Raw genomic sequence first — 22,669 nt, 5'->3', positions numbered from 1 at the left:
CTGTAATACATTCAGATTACAGGGATGATGGTGGAAACCTGCTATGGAAAAGGTAGACTTTTTTGAATGATCCCCATCAAACACCGATGAAATAGGCAGAATACCTTGCAGTCCTTGCAGTGCGGGTACATTTTGAAGGAAGCTGATTGTTTTCTGTCATTTCTTATACCGCTCCAGTGGTGGATGCTCATATTTAACATGGCAAGAGCTTGAAATAATGAAATCGGTGCATGTATAACAAAGCTCAGAGTGAAGTCTGAGCTTCACACTGATCGAAACACTTTCTGATGGTTTTTTACTCTCTCTGTATGCTGTGAGAGGAGGTATCCCTGATATTGTCAACTCAGGCACAAAGGTCATGCTGTGAGCACAAAAGCCCCACCTACCTGCTGTTCAGATCTGCTGTTTACAACCACTAAGACATGGGGCTGAAAATGTCTATTTAACGTTTTGCTGCATAAGAACATTTTTTGTTACTGATGTTGTTTCTAGAAGTATTTAGTACTACTGTGGTTATGCCAACATCCACAGTGTGACTCAGCATGTGTCAGACACTCCCAAGAGCAGCTGGACGCACATGGATAAAAGTCTACATTGCACCAAACAACCATCTCTCTTAAACTATGTTGTGCGTCGGCAGCTGAGAGGCCAGCAGGAGCAGAAGGAACATGTTGTTTGTCTCTTGTCGCTGCTGACCATCAGCTGTAAAACTCGACTCAACCTTGTATCCTAGTAACCTGAGCAACACAGCCAAATAACAATTTATCAACATCATCAGACCTCTGCTGACTTTTTTTCAGCAGACTCCTGCACACATCCACACACTGTGATTTTGTTTCATCTGACTGGGGCTTTAAAACCATGCACTAAAACTGTGCTTCCGCCCTACAGGGCAGTGTGCAGACTGTAGAAAACATGCGTGGTAGGAGGTGTCTTGTTGCCATGTCGACACAAACCATGCTCTTAGCAGACTGGCCTCTAGTTGCCTTGGAGACCGGCTAGAGTCTGTGGCGGTGGAATGATAGAAAAACACTTTGTTTTTTAACAGCAGATGTCATCTGATAATTACACGGCTGATCCCACGTGATGACATCATGTTCAGAATAACAGCAGTAAGGATTTGACAGCAAAATTAAAGCATTTAAAGAAAGATTTTCATTAAAGGGGACATATTCTGCTAATTTCCAACTCCATCTTTCTATTCTTGGAGTCTATAAGATTCCCATTTAAAAAAAAAAGTGTCTGTCTTATAGCAGGCCTTAATGTAGTTTATATTATGTTATATATTATGAAACATGCCATTTTAGTTTCCCTCCCACTTTGTTAAGGCCAACTTTGTTCTGTTTGGCTGCTTCTTGCAAACAGAATGTTTGAGTAGCTGCTGGGCGGGGCCCAAACTGGCAACATTAGAGATGTTTTTGGTTGCTTAAATATATATTAAGATACAAATAGAGAAACTGAATATATGTGTAGTTAATAGTTTTGTGTTAACAGTGGATCGATTTGCTTGTGTGTATTCATCGTCATAGTAACAAATTCATGAAAGGCCCAACACGGCCTGTAATTAAATACATGGGCTGCATCGTCACTTTTTGTGAAACTGGCCAGTAGACTCATAAAAATCTGACGCCTGAGAACAACTTAAACATATAAAACAACATTAGTTTGCATTTTTATACTGAATTGTTTTAACTAAACCTAACCAAAGATACAGAACTGTAAAGTGAAGACAGAATGAAACAAAAGAGGACAAGTGAACAATCTTTAATAAAGGACAGGTTTGACTTATCCGATCACAGCATCCAATAGTGTTTAAACAATATAAAACCATGAATTCAAATCACATGTATTAGTCTGATCAGCTGCATCTTATTATTTAGTGGGAAGTGAATTCAGATGTTTGTGCTGTCAGCATTCACAATACAAAAAAAGGTTGTTGATATCTGGATGTTAAAAATACTACACATTACTCTGTTTTTGTTCTCACCTGTCCACATTTAGTTTGTTTTTACCCACAATTGCAAATTTCCTAGCATCTCTCTTTTACCTATGTTTTTTGTGGTTAGCCCAGTTGCAGAGCACTGGCAGAACTAGTAAATGCTTGCATGCACAGTGTGAACACATAAGCTTGCCATTAACATTTTAAGGCAATATATATATGTAAATAAATACTAATGTTAAAAAGTATAAATCATTTATTGTTAGGTCAAATGTTTGATTGGATCCAAATGATGACTGGTCCGTAGTCTGCCACTGTCATATCAGCTTTGTTAGGGAGTGTGGGCATACTGAAGGCTGTGTTAACATCTTGTTGGACTGCTCCTTTAAAATGCAGTACGTGTCCATCTCCATCATCTGGTGCCGTAGCTATGGTAACGACATTTTCTTGCTGTTAGCATAGGTACAGTAGTGTGAAGCCACCTGCATTTTGCATTTTGTCACCAACCCTGAAATTAATTATTCGAAATGCAGAAATAAATATAAATAAATAAATGTATAAAAGTGATGCATCTCAAATGAAAAATAATAGAAATTAAGGATGCATGCGTTGAGTCATACTTTTGGCATTGTTAGTCACATGTGGGAATTTGAAGGGTAGGTGTGTAGCCACAGGAAAAGAGCTATGATCTAATGTGTTGCTTGTTGTCTGAGTCTTTAACGATGGTAGAAATTTCACCATTAGATATTTCTCCTTGTTTTCCACTGCATTGTTTGAGAACAAACTCACCACATTCTATCTTTGCCAGTGTACTCTGGTTCAAGCTAAGGAGAGCTACTGCCAAAAATAACTCCTTGTCCTCACTATTTTCTGTCTGAAACAGATCAATACAGTCAACAATCTGTCTCTTAATATGCAGTCAGTCTCAGCAAACCAGTAACAATATATGGAGCAAACCTATGTGAGTCCAAATGGGATAAACGAACATTGCTTTACAAGCACGTGCATGTGAACTCATGTACTTCTGCACAATAATACATGCTGTCTGACGGGGGCTGTTGTTGGAGGAGGGAAATTCACTCCAACCTCTCACAACTCATCCATTTGTTCTATGCTTGAGAGAGTGAGAGCAGCACATGTGCAGCCAAGCAGCCACATCAACATTAGCTTTGCTGCACCCTTGTGTATGTGGGTGTATGAAATATGATGTGTGGGAGGAAGTAGGTGGGGGGCAGCGATCATATAAGTGAACCAGGAGTCAGGTACTGCCTCAAACTGTTGACGGTAAAGTCAGCCGCTGAAGGTAAGCTTGCCTTTGTCACTGCACTTCCTCTGTCCTAGCCCGTTGCTTTCACTTTTTTTTTTCTGTCCAACTGTGTTAGCCTCGTATCCTTCCATCTGTGCTTAGAGCCTCACCGCTCATTCACTCCCGCTGATCTCTTTCTGTATAATCTATGTTTTCAACTTGTACTCCGGAAGTCTTTGTTTGACAGTCACACACACACACACACACCCAGCCAGCCCTTCTCCTTCCCTCACTCCCCTCCTCTCTGCCTCACCACTTTCAGAGTGCATCTTCTCTCTCATTTGCATTTCTTCCGCTTCCTCGTGACAAGAAACAGTTCATGTCAAAGAGCCGTGAGAGAAGATCAGATTGGAGAGGTGCTAGATGGCAGAGCAACACGAAAGGAGCAGGTACACAGAGGATGGGCCGGTTCACTGTGAACGGCTGTTTAGACTGGATAACTATCAGTGACTGGAGTGCAAAGCGAGACGGTAAGTGACTTCTGCTTTATTGTCTTCTGCTGTTTTTTCTTCTCTCAATTGTTGCGCCTGAGTTTTGACCTAGTTAAACACACTAAGTTCTGGTTTCTGGCAGTGCTGTTCTTACCTAAACACTGTGATGGCTGGCAGCACTGTCAGATATTTCCTCTTTTCAAACTTTCATTTTATAAAGTCACATCCATAACTGGAAATGACATTTTCACTTTCTACAGAAACATTTAATACGTCTTCTTTATGTCCCCATGTCGAGAGATTTTTGTGATGTTTTGTTCTTAGTGCAAGCACAGGCTGGTGTTTCAGCACAGCGCAACTTCTTCTTAAAACTAACTCACACATCTTTAACCTCTTAACAACCATTTGGTCAGTAACAACCCATCCAGGGTTAGGGCTGGAATTTAATTTTTTTTTGACACATCATAATAAATACGGAAATATCCAAAAATTACAAGTTGTTACTCTTCAAGTTTTAAGTCGGCTGTTGCAAGCTTTTCCACTTGGTGTTCCAGATATGAGAAAGGTGGATGCTCACTAAACCCTAACCTTTATCTCTCACTTAGACTAAGCGTGCTTATAGGATGAAAGCTCCCTTCATTTCTCTTCCTACATGAAGTTGCAGCATGTGCACCATATGACATATTTACATAACGGTAAGGAAGTGAAAGCACATTACAGCAGGAGGGTCGAGCTCCATGAATAATGAAGTAAGACACACTCACAAGGGGCTCTTCGCTCACTCAGCCGAATGTGAGCAGAGACCAACTTTCCTCAGTTCACAGCACCAGAAAAAGTCTCTGACGTGGGCGTGCTCATGCTGTACAACCAACAAAAGAACGTGTCGAGTGCCAACTGTACTTCTGTGGGTGAATTATGCAAAATCACCATCACAGCAACAGGAAATGAAATTTTCTCACTCTAATGCACAGCTCCCCTTTGATTTGATTTGATCTGATTATTGCACCAATATGACAGTCAGTCAGGACCGAACGCTGCCACATGATACTCTGAACATCAAAGGTTTGCCTTATAATTGATGCAGACTGGTGACAGAGGTAACAGCTAATGCCAGCAGACATACTTGATTTGGCGAGATAAAAGCCCGCCCCAACACACAGACACACACACACACCACTGTGACACTACATGCGCGTATGTGCACATTTCTCTCCACGGTTTCGACTAACATTTCCACACGCAGTGCACATCTTAACCTGCCACTGAAATGAAAAAGGAGAGCTTGAAATGCCTTTGCTCCCACTGTGGATATTATTGCTCATTATCACAATGATATTACTCAGAACCAAGTGTGTTTTCATTTTTCTTTTATATTGCAAAACACATCTCCCTGGATTTTTATCAGGCAAAATCCAGACTGGATTAATTGCTTTATTAGCCATCTGTCCTGGAGAATATTGCATATCTGTCATCAGTACTGTGCTCATTTCTTGGGGCTGGTCACCAGTTAAAGAACAAAACATACTCCAAGAGTAATCACATTTTCCTCTTTAAGTGAGCTGTAGCAAAATTCCTGCCCCCTTTTAATCTAACGCAAACTGAGGTCTAATGCAAACTGTTCTTATCTTACAGGTAATTAGAGACCTGCCACTGGTACATCACGACAGCAGCAGTGTTACCATGGAGACTGGCAAGCCAGGATTGGCGAGTGCTCCAGTGCACATCAGCTCCGTCACAGCGCAGGCAGAGAAAAGGATGGATGTCCAGGCTCCCCTGACGGCTGTTTACATCCACACAGTACCTGCGCTGCCCGCGCAGCCTTACCCTCAGCCGCCTGCAGCTGCTCCAGAAGCAGCCACACTCCATCTGGGCATGCCGCCGCTCTACACCAAGGAGACATTTCCCATCCTCACGCTCCATATTGCTGGTGGGTTGCAGTCTCAGCCGGGATTGAGCCTGGCAGCTGCTGCTCCCGCAGCCAAACCCAAGTCTGCAGGAAAGCACGTGTGTCCTCACTGCGGACGGGACTGCATGAAGCCCAGCGTGCTGGAGAAGCATCTGCGCTGCCACACGGGGGAGCGGCCCTACCCCTGCACCACTTGTGGAGTTTCATTTAAGACTCAGAGCAACCTCTACAAACACAGACGTACCCAGGCACATGCACGCCTTTCACTGGAGTCAGAGCAGAGCAGCTTAGACAGCATGTCTGGCTCAAGAGAGACTTGCACTTCCAGTTTGTCTCTGGAGGAATGCGTCGAAGAGCCAGGCAGCACAGAGAAGGACTCCTCACTATCTGCTGCTGAAAGCACCGGTCCAGCCAGTACTCCAAAGGTCTGCTCTGTGAAGACACAGCGCTGTGTGCAGGAAGACAACGAGCTGAGCCTCACAGTTCAAAACTCAAAACCAAATGGAAGCGAAACGGTAATAAAGGAAAGTGAAAAGCTTCCACCGAGTGTTAGTAGACACCTTCCCCTTCAGAGACAAGAGGCCACGCTGTTTTCCAAACAGTGGGAAAGCTCAGTGTCAAGAGGGAAATCGCAGAGTCACGAGAGCACAGACTCTGGCTTCAGCGAGACTAGTGACCACTATCCAAGCCCTGGCAGTGTTTTGCTTGATCACAGTATGGATTCAGTCGCAGAATCCACCAAAGAGCATCTTGAAGAACCCGCCACCAGGCGCACACCTACAGAATCAGATCACGGCAGACAGGAGTCCAAAGACTCTGCCAGGGAGCAGGAGCAGAAGGCCCTAGAGGAGCGCATATCTAAGCTGATATCAGACAATACAGCTGTTGTGGAGGACAAACAGCTGGAGAACGTGAGGCCACGCAAGACCGTTTTATCAAAGCAGGGAAGCATCGACCTTCCCATGCCATACACGTACAAGGATTCGTTTCACTTTGACATGAAATTAGGTCAGACTCAGAATGTTTTGTCACAAAGAAACAAGAAGCCAGGGATTTACAGCTCTGTGCCCACTCAGCGCTCCTCCACCATGGACCATGCCCCCTTGACTCGCAGCAATTCCCTCCCCTTCAGTGTCACCCTCCTGCAGCCCGAGAGAAGCAGCCCAACCTCCTCCAATCAGAGGGATTATGTAACGCTAGTCCGAAGGGGAAGCTCTGGCCAGATCAACCCAACAGGTTTCACGATCAAGCCTGCGAACCAGCAATCATCCACCCACCGCCCACTGGTCCGGCAGACAGCCGTAGACTGCAACCACGCAACAGACGGTCTCATCAGGAATTCATCTGTGGAGGAGGCGTGGAGCAGCAGCCTCAGTTGTGACGGGGATGGCGGTGACATTTGTGGAGAACCGAGCAACAGAAAGTTCCGGAGGAAGAAAGCGCAGAAGTTCGCCTACAACAAGTGGTACATGTACGGGGGTGGAACATTTAAAAAGCTATACAATGCTGAGAAAAGTAGCGATAACAGTGTTATCAAAGGCAGGAAATGTTCAGCAAACCCTGAGCATGAGCCTGTTCAGGGTCTGCAGAAAAGGGCACCGCTGGCAGTAACGACAACAGGTTCGACAAGCAACGGTACCACAGTTGGCCCTCCTGCCAATCTCTCCTTTGTCCCTGCTGTGGATTTTAATCTACAAACTAACTCGCTTAATTCATCATGCCTCGCTCTCAAAGCTCCACTCAGGAGGAATCTGTCTTTGTCAGTACTGCCATTACCTTCTATCGGCTCACTGGTTAGTCACAAAACAGACTGTGTGAACAGACCAGAAGCTGGGAGACTGATGAACGAAGACAAAAAACATAGTGTTTCCACATCGCAGCTGTGCGGAGCCCATATTCCTTCAGACAGGAAAAAGCTGAGAACTGATGACAAAATAATTTGCCCTCTGCAGATGGAGACTGACCCAAACACAATGCTTGCTCATCCCACACCCTCTGTCACTCAGCAGGAAGCGAACCTCTCTTACATCAATCTTAAAAACAATCCACAACATACTCCGCTCAAAGGGCCTCTATTCAAGTCGGGCATAATCAATGCAAACACAACCTCTGTTAGCACCTCAGCAACTGCTTCTAGTCCCCCTGCTGCAAAGAATAGCTTCCTGCCCAAGTACCAACTCAAGTTACCCAATGTTGCTGAACCTGATTTAACTTTTTCACCACAAGTTGTGGATAAACCACCAGGAACTGAAGCCCACACTTTCACCTCAGTTCTGTCATCTCCTCACATCGAGCGCAGCGTGACCTCGGTCACAACGAGTGTAAAGAACTGCAAAGACCCCACAGCTTCACAGCTGGGGCTAACTTGTGATCTTAAGAAGACGAATGCTTTCAGCTCCGCGCAGGACCAGCTTGTCTCAACAGTTTGTCATGCTGCAACATCACGACTCAGTCAGAATTTGCCAGGCAGCGTAGCTGTAGTGCACAAACAATTTGCAGCAACCACAATAACCACAAGCTGCCTGCAAGATTATCAGGCAGGATTATGCAGCACTTTGATCCAGCCTTCGAAATGTACGACGTCTGCACAGCAACCCAGACCTGTTGCACCTGCTGTTTCTACACTTACCGTAACCACAGCGAGCAGTCAGACATCTGCCACTGCCGTTAAAGCTGCGTCATATGATCAGTCTAACCCTCCACTCTCTCACATACAACTCTCAGCACAATCAAACCTGCTGAATCCTGTTAGCGTACCACACGTTAGCACAAACACCCCCGTGGTGCCTTGTCACATTGTACCGTTTGACCAGGTACAGCCAGCTGCTCAGAACGTGTTCCATGTGCACACAGCAGACCTCCAGATCTGCCTCCAGATCATATCTGATGAGCAGTTAGCCCTCATCGAACCCCAGATAGAGCGTCTATCGGGTACCAGTGTCTCCCAGAGACAGGACGCTGAAGGTGGGACCTTAGAAGGTGTCCAAAGCAAAACTCTGGGCTCTTTTGCTGCTGAAAGCAACAGTGAGGCAAAAGAGAGTGCACAACCCAGACAACAAATGGACAAAAATGAGTCTTTCCCTGCACTTACCACTGAGAGAATAATGACTTCTGTGCCTTTGCAATTTGGGAAAGCAGAGCCAAGTTCCCACCTGGCTCAGCAAAGCACTTCCACTCAGGCTGCAGCATCAGCTGAATCTCTCCCTCCGCCACTACACCCACACAAAAACAGTCATGTAAACATGGTCACAGAGACTCAGAGCACTGCGGGTGATGTAATGTCAACTTCTGCTCTGCTTGGAGGTGTAAAGTCAGGAAGACGACAAACTTCAGTGGAGGAACAGACTCTCTCTCTGAACCGCTGTGCTGAGGAGCAGGTTTTGCTGGACCGGAGGGTCAGCCAAGGTGCAACCGTCTTGCAAGCTCTCTCTGGCCAACACAAGCTCAGCAGGAGCTCTCCCTGTTCCAGCACAGAAAATCACAATAACTTGAAAAGTGAACTGCTGTGCAAAGAAGGCCAACATAAGCTTAATAATCAGGGCGACTCATATAATGTCAGCATAATGAAAACTAAGGGCAAGGCCTCCGAATACAAAGGAAGCAGGTTAGAAAGTGGAGAGCACTGCAGCCATTCTCCCTCTCCTGCATGCTCTGATAAACATTCTGGGTCGGTCTCTTCACTTTCTGTCAATAAAAGCAAAGCTGTGGGACAGCCAAACCCACAAGCATCCATCTACTGCAGTAATCAAGTGGAGCCCACAATATCTGAGACTTTGAATCCATCCAAAGATACAAACATGGGATGTGACAGAGTCGGATCTGTAGGTGATTCCAAAACTTTATTGGAAATCACCCCTCATGGATCACAGGATGTAATCAGCTCACGCCACTCAGAAAAAAGACCGACTCACTTTGCTTCAGCGTCCTCGAACATCCAGGTGGACAGATGCAAAGACAACACATCTGTGTGTGCAAGTATTCAGAGCCAGACAGCAGGTACAATTCACTATTTAAATGTATTACGTAACATATATGTTATTATTGCTTCCTACAGTGCAGTTTCAGAATATGACATCATTTTTGGCTCCGTACTGCAGTACAGTGGATTTAAATACAACATGGAATGAGAAAGGAGTGCCTGCTGTCCCCAAACTGCACCTGTCCCTATCTCTTTAAAGTCAACTTAAAGTAATGTGCTGACACTGACATGTCAGTCAATATTAAATTCAAAATATAGGTTAGCTGACAGACATACACTCAGCAAATGATAAACATCTGGCATTAGGATACAGTATAACTAGTATCTTTTATTTGACAGTCATATTTAATTAAGATTCTGTTAAAATATTCCACTTCCTTCTGTTATGTATCGTCATACATAGTCTTAAACTGACAAATTGTTTTAAAACAAGGTGAACTGATACGGTGAAATACAAATACTAGAACATACGCATGCTTTATTGCAGTTTTTGCATTTTTTCTCTTTCAACACTAGGTGGCACTAAAGATTCACAGATTTGCAATATGGAGCTCTGGTCTGTGCTCGCACAATTACCCAAACCTACAACTTACTGGGAATCAAATGTTTAGGCGAGCAGGGATTTGAATTGTAGGGAAAACAATCCAGTGGAGTTTCATCTGGAAATGTTTCTGTAGCAGAACTCGATATGGCTTCAGTTTTTGATCATCTTTGTCCTTTTCCGCTGTGACGTGTGAGCTGTTCTCAGGCTTTCATGCAGAACTCGTGTGTGTCCCACAGTGTTTGAAAGTGTCATTTGATCACCATCGCAGCATTGATCACATACTTTCACGCTTTTTAAATGAAAGGACTGAGGGATTTCAGACAGCTACAGGGTTAAAGGTCACCCCAGAGAGCAGAGGATAAACAAAATGCCTGCCACTCATTGACCTCCAGCTACTGCCTCCTGGGTAAAGGGGTTTGTACCTGTCCTGTATCGCTGACACAGAGGTTCAGACACATGGTAGCTGTCTGCATCTGTTTACCGCTAATAGGATTTTCTTGTAGTTTGTTATCATCTCTACCAGGCTAGTGGCACTGATAAAAAAGGTAGCTGTGGACCACAGAGCTTGCCAGGTTAAAAACATTTTCATTTCAATTGTAGTCATATCCTCAAATGCATATAACAGATGTGCACATTTATCTGTGTGTGGCACAAGAATGGGCACGCCCACTGGAAAAATATCTTTTTATCGCCCAGTGAATTCTTGTTTTATTGCTTTTACTTAGCTGGAATAAAGAGCTTTGGTTTCCACATTTATGCTTCTTCTCACATCGTAAAATCTCAGGTGCCCTTATGAACCAGCTTTCACTTGCTGTAACCCTTCCTCTCCCCCTTCATGTTGAACAGGGACCTCTTTATGTTCACCTGGTTTTATATAAAAGTTGTTTTTTAATAAAAAATCTGTTAATGTGGCTGATTCGCATGCAGCCAGAACAGTATCCGCAAATTAGGTTCCTTCTGACGTGTCGAAGAAGAATGTTTGAGAATGTTTTGTTGTGCATTTCTTGTGTAGTATAAGTATGTGTGTGTGTGTGTGGGGGGGGGAGTTGTGTGTGTGTGTTTCTTGTCTTGTTTTTATGGACATGTAGTCTGCCAATAAAGATTGAATTGAATTGAATTGAATTGAATTGAATTGAAAAGGGAACAAATCGTTCCAAGCAGTATCCCATTCAAAGTTTATCCTGATGTAACTCAGGCTGTAGCAGACTCATGTTGTTATCCTCCAAAATTCTTGCCTCTTTAGTATAAAATCCCACTGTTGTTTACTGCCTCACCACTGTAGATACATACTTTGTCTAACCGACCCATCTGAAGCCTCATGTGTGCTCCAGATAAACTTAAATACCTACCAGAAGGAAGATCAGAGTAAAAGCTTCTTTCAACAACCAGCATGAATAATATGAAGAATTACAGTGAACGCAATCCGCTTCAGTGTTCATGTGTGGCTGACTACTGCTTGAAAAAAATGCAGAATGACTGATAAGCAGTAAAACTGTGGATTCAGTTCCTAAAGAAAACAACTGCTTTTTCATTTGTTTTTCTTCCTGGAGGGCTTATGGAGGGAGCCTCCCTGGCGAGGTGTGCAGCCCAGAAGGAGCTGCAGATGCAGGAACATGTAAGGACTCCCGGGCAGCCAGACAGCACAGACTGGAAGCAGAAGCAGAGCCAAGGGGCTGAAGAGAAAAACCACCAATGCCTGGGAGAGCGAGGTGACAGTGGGGTGACGGGAGAGGAGGAGGAGAACAGAGGAATCAAAGCAGACAAAGCTCCAGGACTGTGGGCCGAGTCAGACTGCAGATCCACAGTTTTATCAAAGGCAGAGGTGAGAGAGAGTGCATCTAATCAGGATCCGTGTTTACTATACAGTTCTTTTTTTCATGTGGTCTTAGTGTTTACAACACACATGCTGATTTACAAGAACAATTACAACACAACAAAAGCAAAGCCTCAGAGCCGCTTAACCCCCAACATCCAAGTTTTATATAAAATTTACAGTTTTCCGAAAATGAAACGCTAATAAATAATAAATAATAACCTCTCACGCTAATAAATGCATGAGAGGTTATTGAAATGTACCGTACTCTTGCTTCTAAAAAACGTACCTGATGACCTGCATTTTGGGAACTAAATGTTTAAGAGTTTACATATAAAAGACTTGTATCTGCAAAGGAAATAAAAACTATCAAACTCAAACTCAGGAGAATTTGAATGTTTAGACTTCCAAAGTTGAGTCAGTTTTATTGGATTAGTTAATTAATTCAAGCTCTTAGTAAAAAAGCCAAGCTGGAAAATAGAAAAATGAAAAACATAAAAGTATAAAACCACGTAACACAAGACAGAGAGAGGAAGCAGGAAGTTACAGTTAGAGATGGTAAACAGCACAACTATCACTAACCTTTCTCTCCAGCCGTCACCAGCATGCACAATGAGTTAGGAAAATAAGATGACAAGGATCAAATCAGAATTTAACAGTCCTGGAGTTGACCCCACTGTATTCTCTCTAATTTGCACTTTGCTGCAAGGTTATTAAGCTTTTAACATCTCTCATTTCAAATGTAGAGTCAGGATTAGGATTTAGTTTTAGAGACCCTCAGTCTGTTTGGAACACCCGGCTGAAAAATCTGGAATTGCAGAAATTCCAAAACAAATCATCAGACTTTATTTAAATACAGAGTCTTATTCTTCAAACATGTCCTGTTTAACACGTGGCTAAAACAAAAGCCTAATGCTAGAACCGTTGAGGTAAGAGGTTAACTAAACGTATCCCCAGGAGCTCATCTCTCTGGCTTTAGCTACACTGGTTTTAGTCCCTTTAGACAGAATAATGAAAACACCATGACTTGGATTATTAGTCTCATTACATTAGTCTATGCAAAACTCTTATAGGGTAGGTACAATATTGATAAATCATAGCACTGATAATGATATAATCAGTTTATCATACCTGTTCTATCGCCTCCTCAGCCACTGTAGAGCTGGTTCTAAATCCATCAGCTGCTGAGGCTGCACTTCTGCAGTAGCCTTGTTACTTCCTCAGACAGGGGCAGTGGTTAAAGACTCATGGAGCTGGCTTCTCTAATATTTCAAGATGGGCTGTTTTAAAATTTGTTGTTGTATCACTGCTTTTCTTTGTGAGGATAAATGATGAAGAAGACCATGTAAGGAATGTTGTCACTGACATAATAGAAATGGGATGTTTTTAGTTTATAAGATTTACATACACACATGTGCAGTAACGCGTTACTGTAATGTTTTTCAAGTAACAAGTAAAGTAAGGGGTTACTATTGCAAAAAAAAGTAATTAGATTACTGTTACTTTCCCATAAGCACGCTACGTTACTAAACCGTGATTTTTTTGGCAAGAGTGTCTCATGACAATGACGTACGAGCGTGCGACGTCCGTGGCAGCAACAGACGTGTGCAGATCAACGATGGATAATATGGTGTGCAGGAGAGAGTACGACCATGCAGCGTTTAAAGCTTGGAAGTACTCGCATTACTTTAAGTTTGAGTCTGTAAAAAGTGCCAAAAACATTAGTGTCTGCTGTTCACTCTGCGTGGGAAGAAAACTTCTTTCTACAGTGAAAACTTAAACTTCAAGTCTGAGCGAGCTCCGAGCACGCTGCCACGGGAATGTGACATTCACTGAGAAACCCCCGGATCCTCCCACTGACATGAACGCTGTGGCACCGGGCAAACCTCCACCCGCCCCACTCCTGCTAAACAGGTGAAAATAGATTTAAGAGCGACAGGACTCAGTGCTGCTCAATCTTTTATTTATTTTTTGCTGTGTTTTACTTGCATCTATTTGAAAGAGTGTAAACACAGAACTTTATTTTATTTTATAAGCTGGAATATGCAGAAACGGTTTAAATGTTAAAGAATTTCTTCTTGCATATAATTAAATTTTTTGTTGATGCAATGCGCATGAAGTTAAAAGATTAAAACTAATAAAACAAGTTTTAAAAACAGACTTTTTCATTTGATTCAGTTTTATATGATGGATTATGCAGAAAAAATTGAATTGGGCTGAAAGATCTGCTGCTTTATTACTTATTCAGTTTGTGTATCAAGTTTTAAAAAAGTAACTAAGTAATTACTTGCTTTTGAAAATAAGTAATCCGTAAAGTAACGGAATTACTTTTTGGAGAAGTAACCAGTATTTAGTAACTAATTACTTTTTTCGAGTAACTTCACTAACAGTGCTCCTATTTGTGTGACCTCATTATTTAATGTTTAATACGACAGTTCACCATTGTTATATACAGAGATGGGCAGTAACGCGTTACTTGTAACGCGTTATTGTAATCTGATTACTTTTTTCAGGTAACGAGTAAAGTAAGGGATTACTATTGCAAAAAAGGTAATTAGATTACGTTACTTTCCCGTAGGAACGCTGCGTTACTGCGTTACTAAAACCGTGATTTTTTTGCGAGAATGTCTCATGACAGTGACGTAAGCGAGTGCGCCGTTAGTGACAGCAGCTGTGTGCAGATCAACAGTGGATCATATATCGAGTGCAGGAGAGCGTATGAGCGTGCAGCGTTTAAAGCGTGGAAGTACTGATCTTACTTTGAGTTTGATTCCATAAAAAGTGACAAAAACATTAGCGTCCATCGTGCGTGGGAAGAAAACTTCTTTTTACAGCGAAAAAAAACCCTAAACTTCCGAGCAAGCACCGAGTAGCTACGACGTAATGGGAAACTCACAGAGAAACTCGCTGATTCTTCCACTGACCGCGGCACACCTGCACCAGGGTAAACCTCCGCCTACCGCAGTCCTGCTTTACAGGTGAAAATAGAGCAACAGGACCGCTGAGTCTTTGACTTTATTTATTTTCTGCTGTGTTTTACTTGCATCTATTTGAAAGACTGAGTGTAAACACAAAAAATATTTTATTTTATGTGCTGGAATGTGCAGAAAATAGGTTTAAATGTTAAACTCATTTATTCAAGTCAGAGAATGTTGCATATAATTAAAATTTTGCTTGATGCATAAAGTTAAAAGATTAAAACTGATAAAACAAGTTTAAAAAAAGAGATTTTTCCATCTGATTACATTTTGTATGATGGATTATGCAGAAAAGGTAGAATTGGGCTGAAAGATCTATCGCTTTATCACCTCGTCAGGTTGTAAATCGTGTTTTTAAAAAGTAACTAAGTAACTAAGTAATTAATTACTCTTGAAAATAAGTAATCAGTAAAGTAACTGGATTACTTTTTGGGGGAGTAATCGGTAATTAGTTACTGATTACTTTTTTCAAGTAACTTGACCAACACTGGTTATATATATGTGGGTAATCTGCAAAGGCAAACAGCCTTTCCCACATTGACTCAGACACATGAACAAAGCTTGTTCTTGTTCTGTACCAAACATTATTTTGGATACTTATTTATTTACTTATTATTGCTGTATTCTTATTTTACCAAAGAGCGTGAGGTAGGTGATTCTTCCTCTGCTGTTTGAATATAAACCCTCTCAAAACAAAGTCACCACCCAAATCTACACACTAAAAACACTCACACTGTGCACAATCCTTTCCAATCCAGCAGTCTTTTGCAATACTTTTTACCATTTTAATTTATTCTTTATCTACTAAAGTTTGCCACAAATCCCTGGTGCAATAAGGCCGTCCTTATTTGGGGATCATATAAAAGCAGGTTTGAGGCACACTGGGTTGTTACATCACATGATTGTTTTTCATTTTTTAACACATTTACCAAACAAAGCACAACAGCCAAGCCAGAATTTGTGTTCTTTCATTCTTGTGAAATATTTGCAGCACCATAAATATAAAACCTCCCAAGATGTGTCACAACACAGAAGAGAGTGGTGCAAGAAAAAAAAGATTTATAAATATACTGAACAAAAAAGTGTATACTACCAAGCCCCACACAGGGGCAAATATTTTGTGAGAATTTATGGGGCATTTGCACTTGAAGCAACAGCAATAAATTCAATTCCGCAGTATGTTAATACTAGAATTAGGCAGCTGACAGCAATTACAAGAGATTTTTATGGCAGTAATACTTCTTCTGGATTTCGAACTTCAAGTCTTATTATAAAGAAGAGTCTTTGTCACAGCAGGTCTCTATCAAATTCAATAGTATTTAGAAGTGGGTCACATCAACCTTTATGCAAAATGTCAACAAGATCCACCATTTTCATTCAATTAAGTTTCAGTTCAAATGTATTTGTACAGGGTCGAATCACAACGACAGTCATCTCACTTCACATTCCTTGTCTATGTAAAAAGCAATGCACGGTATTCTTTAGCAATTAGGTTGTTCACTCCTCATTTGTATTAAGTTGGCTCCAGGCAATACAATTACAAATCAAAGTGTGTTGGTATCAGTGAATGTTGAGTGCAGTAATGTTGATACAGATGTTCCAGAAAGTGTTACAGCTGCATGTCCAGCATGTGGTGCAAAGGGTGTTGGGGATTTATGAATTATCAGTGTCGTCTTTTGGCTAGCTTATTATTCCAGCTAGATATCTGATGACCAGGAGGGTGTATGCATTGATGGCTTCTCAGCATCTCCCTTGCCTTCTGGAGGAATTTGGCTGTGGCTGCCCTTTTTGCATGTTTGCCATGGTCTAAGGAGCTTGGAAAGAAAAGCATCTGGAATTCTTTAAGCTTCCTTCAAGACATTTCACCTTGAATCCGAAAAGCTTCTTCCCTATGGGAGTGTCCCCAAGTGAACCCATTGTGAAACCTAGCCCAACATGTGACTTACTGAGGTCAAATAGCCCAGGATGTGAGTGGGTGCTAAGGCGGCTGGTGTAAATCTGGGACTCTCCACCAATTGCTCTTAGAACTGAAGAAGCTTCTCGGATGAGACGTGAAACGTCTTCAAGGAAACTTGAAGAAGTCCAGGCACTTCTCTTTCCAAGCTCCTTAGACTATGATGACCTGGATGACTGAGAACCTTCACAGACACGTTCGCCATGATTCTTATTGGTCTGTGGAATACCCAGGTACTTGTAGCTTTCCTGTATCTTGGCTATTCTACCTTCTGACATTCAGTCTAGATCTTTCCTCTTTTTGCAACCATTTGGCCACACTTATCCAATCACAATGACATGTCTATGTCCTTGCTGTAAATCTTGGTGAGGTGGATCAGTCAGTTGATGTGTTGCTTGTGCCTGGCATACAGCTTGATATCCAGCAGGGTGTGGCTGATGGTCGGTCCACTCCTGAATCTATATCTGTATCCACTGGTAGTGAGGAACTGGTTCAGGGGGTCGATCCATATCCTGAACAGCAGTACAGACTCTCCATCGCGTGGGTATATTCTGCACTTGGTGATGACTTGTGCGACTGTCTTGGAGCTGGCCTCTCTAGTGTTCCACAATCCCACTGAGTTCCCAATGAATGTTTTCAGTGCACTATTAGCCACGTCCAGTATCCATGTTCGGAGCATTGAGTTAAAGACTTTCTTCTAGTCAGTCCATGTGGTGCTCAGGTTGGTCTGCTGGTCTTAAAGTTCTGGTGTGCAGCTCTATCCACCGGTAGTTGGTGCTTTGACTCTCTGGTGTTATTTCCAATGCCCTTCTGAGCTATGCTTATGCACTCACCCATGTGCGCACTCCGGTTGGTTGTTATGATGCCTGAGAGGAGCTTCCATGTTGTGCAGAGGAAGTTAATCTGTCCGTAGTTTGATGGTGTCTTGTGTTGATCCTATGTGATCAGAATTGTTCTGGCCCATGTTAGCCAGTCTGGATGAGTACTTGCTGTTATCAGCCCATTTATTTGTGCTGCCAGGTAATCATAGAGTGCTGTTAGCGTGTTCAGCCAGAATGGATCGTGTCAGATCCTAGCGCTGTCCACCTCTTCATTGTATGTCTGCCTTTGTGATGTTAACTGGTTCTTGGCATTGCCATCTTGGCCTTTGTTTGTCCAGTTATGGCCATCATGTTGTACTTATTCATCCAGGACCTCTCACTCACAACACCCTACTGCACCTCAGTTGGGTGGAGCGTTCTCTATATGCATTCTTTATTTTTATACCCAAGTGTTCCTGGGATTACTGCGGCAGTACCACTACAAGCTCAGTGGTTTGAGTGATAATGGTAATGGGGGTGGTATATCCAGAGAAGATCAATATCCAAACACTGCTGGGTCATAAAAATTGAAATTAAAAATTGCTGTAAATAAAAGTTTGAATAAATGTTATGAGCTACAGAATCAAAATTAATTGAAGTTATATTCCTGTATTTTATTAAATAATTAAAAAAAAATCATGTGTATATAGACATGTTTTTAAATTTCTGAATGTGTTATAAGTTGTGGTCAGTTGACTGAAGTGGTTAAAATGAATAAATACATTTGGGTAGGCTGTGCTGAACAAAAGAACTCTTGGAATTGAACCAGCACTTATATTGTGCTTTTGTAGTCTGACTGATGACTCAAACTGCTGTCTTTGAGGGGTGAGTATGCATGAGGTCTATGCAGTATTTGGGTAATCCAGAAAGATAATGAGAGGGTTCAGTGGCTATAAAATGATTCCATTGTTTTGATGGTATAGTGGTAATAACACTCCTCATATTTTTCTCTCATTAAAAGGAAGAAGATCAAAAGGTCAAGAATGATTCTTTTAAAAACCCTTGGCCACCCGAGGAACACCTTCAGCATGTTTCCCAGATGCACTCAGGAATGTCTGAATACCCCCAACTGAGCTGTCAGCAAGCGTTGAATACATCGAGTAATCTCAACATACCTGCGTGCAGCATTCAGACGACCCTTTTCACTTCTCCAAAACTCCCTCTGGAAATTAACCACTCGTATCACTCGCAACACAACTGGCAAAGCGGTGTCACTCATAACCAACCAACACAGGTCTTACCTGAATTCAATTCAAGTCGACATATCAGTGCAGGAGCTCAGTTATCACAAACACAACATATTTTTTCAAGAACTGAGCCCACTATTCAACAAACTTTCTCAGTCCCAGACCAAAAGCAAACCAGCGTCAGTCTGACCATTCAACAAGGAAATAGCACTGCAGGTAACAGCAGCACAACAATAAGCAGCTGTAAGAAGTTCAACTTAACAGGTCACCAAAACTCTAATGTTGGTACATTACCCTCCACACATGCCGATCAAGTTTCTCAAGCCTGTAGAGTTGTTACTGGAGCTAGAGGAGACATCCAACCATCAAAGATGTATCACGATACTGGGTCTCCATGCAAGCCATTTCTATACGCTGACGAGAAGCATGACACTACAGCCAGTGACTCTGGACGAGCTGACATTACCAGCAAATATCATTCTTTTTACTTGGCTGGCCCACTTCATGGCTACCAGTCTGCTGAGTGTCTGAACAGTGGAGTGAGGCCTGTGCAGAGCTGCCAGGAGTATACAGAAGACACGAGCAGCAGTGACGATGAAGGAAAGCTTATCATTGAACTTTAACAGACAGTAAAGCATACATAGAGTCTATTATTTTAATTTTATTTGCTGTAGATATTTGTTCAGAGGTTAAGTTGCTCAGGAGGCAGAAGTAATGTCAGTGACTGGGTTAACTCAGTGGCAGAGCTTTGTTTAATTAAAAGTCACGATATTTCAATATGGGGCCATACATCAAGGTAAAGTAATGCTACAGTCCTGTAATTTTGTACCACTCTCTTAATTTGACTGAACAGGAAGTTCAATCACAGTATCTAACATATGGCGCAATAGCACAGATTTGTGTTTAGCTTTGTTGTCACTTTATGAATACAGAGTAACAACTGAGATAGTCATCGTTGATTCATGTGAAAACACTGACAGTCTAGGATAACTGGAGTTCTTCCTCCTCTTTCCCACTCTGCCAACAGCAGAACACATGTAGCGACATGCTTGCAAGCCTGCAATGCCATTAACAGGCCTCCAGGCTTGCTTGGAAATCTTACAGTTGATATAAAAGTAGGGGAGTGTTCAAACGCAACAAACAAGACGAAGCTTCAAACTCTCTTCTTCACAGTAAGGCTTTCTTTTTGCACAGAGAGTGAACTCTGAGCTTCTGGCTTTTCCAGCACTCAAACAAACCTGAGGTGCAGGTCATACTATAAGAGGTTATTCATTAGACTTGCATGAATGTAATTGGTCCTTAATGTGTTTTGTTGCCTCAGCTTCAAACCCTCCACATAGGAATCCCCAAAGTGTCCATTGCACTCATGTTCACTCGTATGACAATTATTTTCCTCACCTCAGACAGGTGAGCTATTAGAAACACTTTTTACAGTTAAATCAGCTCTTTTGTAGCATCTGCCCTCAGTTTGAGCTCCTGAGCTCTGTCATAGCTGCTGGAACATTTTTTCAAGCTCAGTGAAAGTCTGACCTGTTTAAAGTCCAAAAATATTTCCATAGTATTTGGAACTGCCAATACACAACCTTGCATTTTCTTAACCACTTATCTGGTTCCTGATGGTGGGAAACTGGAGTCTGTGTGAGTTGTGATAGGCCAAGAGGTAGGGTAATCCGTGGAAAGGTCATCAGGCTATCACAGGAATAACACACAGAGACCAGCATTCACATCCACACCTACAGCCAATTCAGAATTACCAGTTAACCTAAGATGCACGTCTTTGGCCTGTCAGAGGAAGCCAGAGTAACCATGAAAGCAAACTCCACATAGAAAGGCACCAGCTGGCCAGTGGATTTAATCCAGGACCTTCTTGTTGTGAGGCAACATTGTTAACCACTGCACCATTGTGTGACAATTATGACAATTGTTACATCATTGTTGTGCACGTGATGTTTTTTACAGAAAGACAAATTAGTAGCAATAACAAGACATTTTCTGATACAAGAAGTTGCTGTAGGTGGATACATTAATAACTAAAAATGCTTTTGCAAACAACATTAATCATTTATTAAGTTGCAAGACTTCAAACCCAGGCTTAAGTACACCAAAACACCAAAGCTAATTAAAATGACCAAAACCATTTTGTCTGCCTCTCGGGGGTACACTGTACCAGTACAGTCGAACCTAGCGCTGTCATTGCTAATGCCACTCGATAGTTGAAAGTTCTCAACTATCACTCAGTTTGCTTAACCCAGCCACTGAGTTTTCTTCTGCCTCTGAGAAATGTTGTGCGACTTCCATTCTGCTCTCTCACACATGCACATATACACAGACACACAAACAAACTTTGCCATAATTAGTGTCTACCTTCCCACAATGACTCTCTCTGATAAATTGCACTTTGTAACTTTCCCAGACAACACCTGCTTGTGTGAATCATGTACACATGCTGCCAAGTATCTATTAAGTTGATCTCTGCTGTCAATCAGCTCACCCAGGTAAAACAGACACTGGCTGCAGGGCCGTGACCCTTTTCCTAGTCTGGGTTTTGTAATGAATCAGCATCTACAATAAGGCACCTGGGACAGGAAGTGTGCATGTGTGTAACATTTTTGTAGCTAAATCTGCACTCGGCTGCACGCTGACTCGCTTGTCACTCGTCAGCCCGTTAATAATAAAAAACCCCTTTTGCACCTGACGGAGGGAACATTGTGTTCAGTTGTGTTTCCTGTTTGGTTTGACACAAAGGAAAGCTATCCTTGTTCGTGTTTCAAGCAGATTTCTCAATGTGTTTTCATTTTCTAATTTTATATTCTTGTTTCATCTCCAATTATTTGCATATTGTTTGATGATTTCAATTATTTGAAAAAAGTAAATGAAACTTTACCCCAAATACTTCTCCTGTTTTCACTGCGTGCTCTCTCTAGCCTGAGCTGCATCAGGCCAGTCATTTTTTTCTTTGTAATTATATCGAGCATATAACTGTCACACTCAGACACACGTGTTAGCACATTATTATCAAATTAAATCTTCATGTATTAGCTTGTTAATTCATGTTAACAGTTGCTAGTTTATGCATCCAGCATATCAGCAGTCTTCTTTCTTGGAAACTTCTAGTTCCAGAGGTAATAATGTAATGTCACTCACTTTTATTTTTTCCCAATAAATCATGATTGTCCTATAATTCAAGTGTTGCAGACAGCTGTAAACACTTCGGTTCTTGGCAACTATCGCAGTCAGAAAAATGTGAAACAGCATGGTAGCAAATTAAACAAAAACTGTGATTCAAAACTGATCCACCATCCAAAGACGAACTGATTTAAAGATGCTGTGTTGTGCTTTTTGCATCTTCCCCGTCCCTCAGTCATGCAGCTATTTTGTTCATGTAAATGGTCCCCCTTATGAAAGATTGGTCAGGCTTCTTTTTTAATGCACAATCGGCACCAGCCATTTCAACACTAATGCTGATCCAGTAACGGCACAGATAGCACATAGGACACTTTACCGATGGAGCTGCACAAGTAAACCTGTGTAAGAAGCAGGGCAACGAGCATGAAACATATTCTAACAAAACATTAACAGAAGCTGAAGCTTGCTTAAAGCAGTATGATCTCAGGGTGCATGAGGTGAGAAAGTTAACCTCGTGAATTATTTCTTAATTTTTAGTTATTGTTTAGTTACAGTCAACAAAGACACAGTGAATATTACACTGAACCACAATCAGTCGTTTTCAGCTCCTCACTAATGTGAGTTGTCACACACCATCACAATCTCA

General features: G+C 42.0%; 1 protein-coding gene across 2 annotated transcripts; it reads left to right on the top strand.

Moving 5' to 3' along the window:
• Positions 1-3,415: 3,415 nt before the first annotated feature.
• On the top strand, positions 3,416-21,781 carry znf831 (zinc finger protein 831). Of its 2 annotated transcripts, XM_085405524.1 has the most exons (4): positions 3,416-3,715; positions 5,309-9,578; positions 11,656-11,927; positions 18,672-21,781. In XM_085405524.1, exons 2-4 carry the CDS (start codon positions 5,357-5,359, stop codon positions 19,518-19,520), a joined length of 5,343 nt encoding a protein of 1,780 aa, XP_085261650.1. In that variant the 5' UTR covers positions 3,416-3,715; positions 5,309-5,356; the 3' UTR covers positions 19,521-21,781. The 2 variants fall into 2 exon arrangements, with proteins under 2 accessions (XP_085261650.1, XP_085261649.1); XM_085405523.1 differs by lacking the exon at positions 3,416-3,715 and having other exon boundaries at positions 5,285-9,578.
• Positions 21,782-22,669: the final 888 nt, after the last annotated feature.

This window comes from Rhamphochromis longiceps, linkage group LG5 (genome assembly GCF_057381845.1).
Source record: "Rhamphochromis longiceps isolate RC_006_pf linkage group LG5, R_longiceps_female_GT1.1, whole genome shotgun sequence".
NCBI classification, from domain to species: domain Eukaryota; kingdom Metazoa; phylum Chordata; class Actinopteri; order Cichliformes; family Cichlidae; genus Rhamphochromis; species Rhamphochromis longiceps.
The sequence above is the reverse complement of the archived record's forward strand: the minus strand, read 5'-3'. Positions and strand labels throughout refer to the sequence as shown.